The following is a 4,141-nucleotide window of genomic DNA, read 5'->3' as shown; positions in this document are numbered from 1 at the left end:
ATTTAAGGATAAAGTATATTTTTTGTCCTTGAAGTTTGATAAAAGTTTCAAAAATACGCCTAAGTTTTATTTTGTTTCAATTTTGTCCCAAAAGTTTTCGATTTGCATCAAATATACCCTTGACGGGTAATTTTTCAAAAAATTTAAGATCAATTCAATAACAATCTCATAAGAACAACCCTCAATATAAGCAAATCAAGCATCATTTTCATGCATTATTGTTAGATTGCTCTTAAATTTTTTGAAAATTTAGCCGTCAGGGGTATATTTGATGCAAATCAAAAACTTCTGGTACAAAATTGAAACAAAATAAAACTCAAAGATATTTTTGAAACTTTTGCTAAACTTTAGGGACAAAAAGTATACTTTACCCTAAATTTAATATTAATTTATATATTATCTAATCAATCTTTAAATAATATAATACTTATTAAAATATACTATATAATTTAATTAAATAAAAACACATTATACCTCCAATTTAACCCTCTAAATTTTAATATTAAAATAACCATCCATACACTAATAAAATGAACATCTGATATATCTATTATTTACATTGTTTAATATTTTCATTATTTACTAATACTTTTCCTTTAATTAATTTATCTCTTGGCTTATCGCAGGTCTCAGTCTAGTAAAATGTAATTACCAAACCAAAGTATTAACCTCTTTACGTGAGGGCCACTGAGCCTCTTATGCAGAGTTCCTGCCAAATCACAGATCCTATCCCCCCTTGAGACAGTTGTCTTTATCTCCATCTGCCACTTCTATTTTACATGTGTAGAATCAATGAGATATTCTACGCCAAAGTCTGCGCCTAAAAATAACCTTAGAGAAGAAGTGCATGGCAAAGTATGGAACTATTCTCCTCCTTAAATAAAACTTAAAACATTTGTTTTTAATATTTTTTACTTATTTATGTCTTTGAAATAAAAATTGAGCAATTTTCACCCTAAAATGGTGAATATCACGTGCTTGATAGTTGATACTAGTTTTCTATAGGAGTAACTAAACTAAGAGAAGAGAAGGATTGTATAAGAAATTGTGTGTTTGATTAACTGAGTCAAAGCATAGAAAATAGTAAAGCCATATAAAAATACGGGAAGATGCAAGAATACCGGTTCCAGAGACAGCATAACCCATTGAAAAGTCAAAACCGAGACATGCATTCCATGAGGACCCTGACATATCGGATCAGTTTTATACCATAACGCTACGTAGTATTTAAACATGAGGAAGTCTGAGAACATTGCAAGGAGTGTTGTTAGTTACAGTAGCAACAGATTTAAGCTTCTATCTTTTGTTCCTCAAACCACCTTGATGCTTGATCTCTTCATCGATCTCTATAACTAGTTTTCATCATCTTCTTTATTAATAATTAAAAATTTGAGGTTCTTCCGTTCCAATTTGGCTTTCACTTTCGTGAGTTTCAGGTCCATGCTGTAGTGGTGTTTGTATGAGAGGATCGGAGCTGAGATCGAGATTGAGAGAGAGAGAGAGAGAAAGAGAGAGAGTGAGTGAGACGATATTAATTAGAGTGAGGGCAGAGCCGGTATCGGAAAAAATTGAAAGTTTTTAAACCATAAATGACAATAAGTTTTAATAGGGTAAATCCTGTGTCTTCCCGGGGAATCTTGACGTTCGTTATTGCTGGATCTTCTTGCTGCTCTTTGCCATCTCCAGAACTTGACACAGTTCCGGAGGAGTTCACCATATCTATCACTAAGTTTCGCAAAAGATGGAACCAGGAGTTGCTGCTCCATTCACTGTTGCCTCCTCCAACAATGTTGAAGAGATCGAGGTTAGCTGTAGCTTGTGTTGTCTTTTTATTTTTTCATGGCCCAACCAAGAAAGACGCAAGCTAAGGATAGGACTATTGATAAACAGATAAGTGCAGCAGTAAATGGAAGCAGCGGGGAAGAGACAGCTGGCGAAAATGAAGGGAAAGGGGAGACTCCAGCAGGAGGGTGGAAAACTGCTTGGATATTGCTGGGTAGGTACTTAATTGCCTTTTAGTTTGAATTGTGTGTATCTATGTGCTGATTGTTTGCATTGCATGCAGCGAATCAAGCACTGGCGACGTTGGCCTTCTTTGGAGTGGGAGTGAACTTGGTTCTGTTCCTAACGAGAGTGCTGAGACAGGACAGTGCGGTCGCCGCAAACAATGTGAGCAAGTGGACAGGAACGGTGTACATATGCTCACTCATAGGCGCATTCCTGAGTGATTCCTACTGGGGTCGATACAGAACGTGCGCTATCTTTCAAGTCATCTTTGTAGCGGGTTTGGGGCTCCTGTCTTTCACGTCCAGGAGATTCTTGATCAAGCCGGCTGGCTGCGGAGACGAGAACACAGAATGCAGGCACCCCTCCTCAACGGGCGTCTCCATCTTCTATGTGTCCATATACATGGTGGCACTCGGTTACGGAGGCCACCAGCCCACCCTCGCAACCTTTGGTGCAGACCAGTTCGATGGCAACAAACAAGATCAGAGCCGCTCAAGAGAGGCCTTCTTCTGTTACTTCTACTTCGCCCTCAACTTCGGCTCCCTCTTCTCCAACACCATCCTCGTCTACTATGAGAATTCAGGCATGTGGACAATGGGATTCCTCGTCTCCTTGGCCTCTGCCCTTCTTGCCTTGCTTTCCTTCGTCGCCGGTTATCGCAAATACAGATACGTTGCCCCCTGTGGCAACCCTGTCGTAAGGGTTGCACAGGTCTTCGTCGCTTCCACTAGGAAGTGGAAGCTTCATCCCGCCAAAGCAGATCAACTCCACGAGGTCGATGGTCCAGAGTCTGCCATCAAAGGGAGTAGAAAGATCATGCACAGCCAAGATTTTGGGTAAGTAGTTATCAAACTCGATCTAGGCATATTGGATGGGAATTATTTCTAACATTTTCCAAATGTTGAGAGCAGATTCATGGACAAGGCAGCAACAAAAACGCCGAGAGATGAAAACGAAGGAAAGAATCACTGGCGGCTCTGCACTGTAACTCAGGTTGAGGAAGCCAAATGCGTGTTGAGAATGTTACCGGTTTGGCTATGCACCATTATTTACTCTGTTGTGTTCACCCAAATGGCATCTCTTTTTGTGGAGCAAGGGGATGTCATGCACAACAAGATAGGAAAGTTTCAGTTGCCAGCAGCCAGCATGTCGGTCTTTGATATCACCAGCGTCCTGCTATGCACCGGAATTTATCGCCAATTTCTGGTCCCGTTGGCCGGGAGATTGAGCGGTAACCCCAAGGGACTGACTGAGCTTCAGAGAATGGGAGTTGGCCTAATCATTGGAATGCTATCAATGATTGCAGCTGGTATCACAGAGATAGAAAGGCTCAAACGTGTGATTCCTGGGGAGAAGGCCAGTTCTCTAAGCATATTCTGCCAGATCCCACAGTATGTTCTGGTTGGTGCCTCAGAGGTTTTCATGTACGTGGGTCAATTGGACTTTTTCAATGGCCAAGCCCCAGACGGGATTAAGAGCTTTGGGAGCTCACTCTGCATGGCTTCAATTTCTCTTGGAAACTATGTCAGCAGCATGCTGATTTTGATCGTAATGGATATCACTGCAAAAGAGGAGAGGCCAGGCTGGATTCCCAACAACCTCAATGATGGCCACATGGATAGGTGGTTCTTCCTCCTTGCGGTGCTCACTGCTTTGGACTTTCTCCTCTACTTGTTCTGTTCTCGCTGGTACAAAGGCATCAACCTTGAAGAAACCACCGAAATGCAAGTCCAACAACACGAGGATCTTCAACTGGTTTCTAAAGTTTGACTTTATTCCAATTATTCACTTCTTTTCTGTTCTAGGCATTATGATTTACCATTGTCCCTCTTGCTTTTATTTACTTAGTCACACTGACAGAAAGCATGACCTGCTCCATTTCGAGATAATTGGGATGATTGCTTTCATTGCTCACATGCCATTTTCTTCTTTGGACTAGAATAAATATAATTCCTTCATTTATACCGACTTGGTTTCACAATATCATCTTTCATGTTAATTATTATGAGAGAGAAAGAAAAAAAAAAGAAAAACAGTTTGAAGAAGCAATTTATCCACTCTTTTTGTCCCAACCTTTTGGAAACTTCAAATCTTGACAAGGACAAAAAAAAAAAAAAAAAAAAAAAAAATTAAC

General features: G+C 40.1%; 1 protein-coding gene across 1 annotated transcript; it reads left to right on the top strand.

Annotated features, from left to right (window-relative positions):
• On the top strand, nt 984-4,138 carry LOC107637485 (protein NRT1/ PTR FAMILY 7.1-like). The gene is made up of 4 exons (XM_016340897.2): nt 984-1,804; nt 1,891-1,996; nt 2,066-2,843; nt 2,919-4,138. The coding sequence occupies exons 1-4, from the start codon at nt 1,742-1,744 to the stop codon at nt 3,775-3,777; spliced, it is 1,806 nt and encodes a 601-aa protein (XP_016196383.1). The 5' UTR covers nt 984-1,741; the 3' UTR covers nt 3,778-4,138.

Source organism: Arachis ipaensis, chromosome B04 (genome assembly GCF_000816755.2).
Source record: "Arachis ipaensis cultivar K30076 chromosome B04, Araip1.1, whole genome shotgun sequence".
NCBI classification, from domain to species: Eukaryota; Viridiplantae; Streptophyta; class Magnoliopsida; order Fabales; family Fabaceae; genus Arachis; species Arachis ipaensis.
This window is presented reverse-complemented; position numbering and strand designations above follow the sequence as displayed.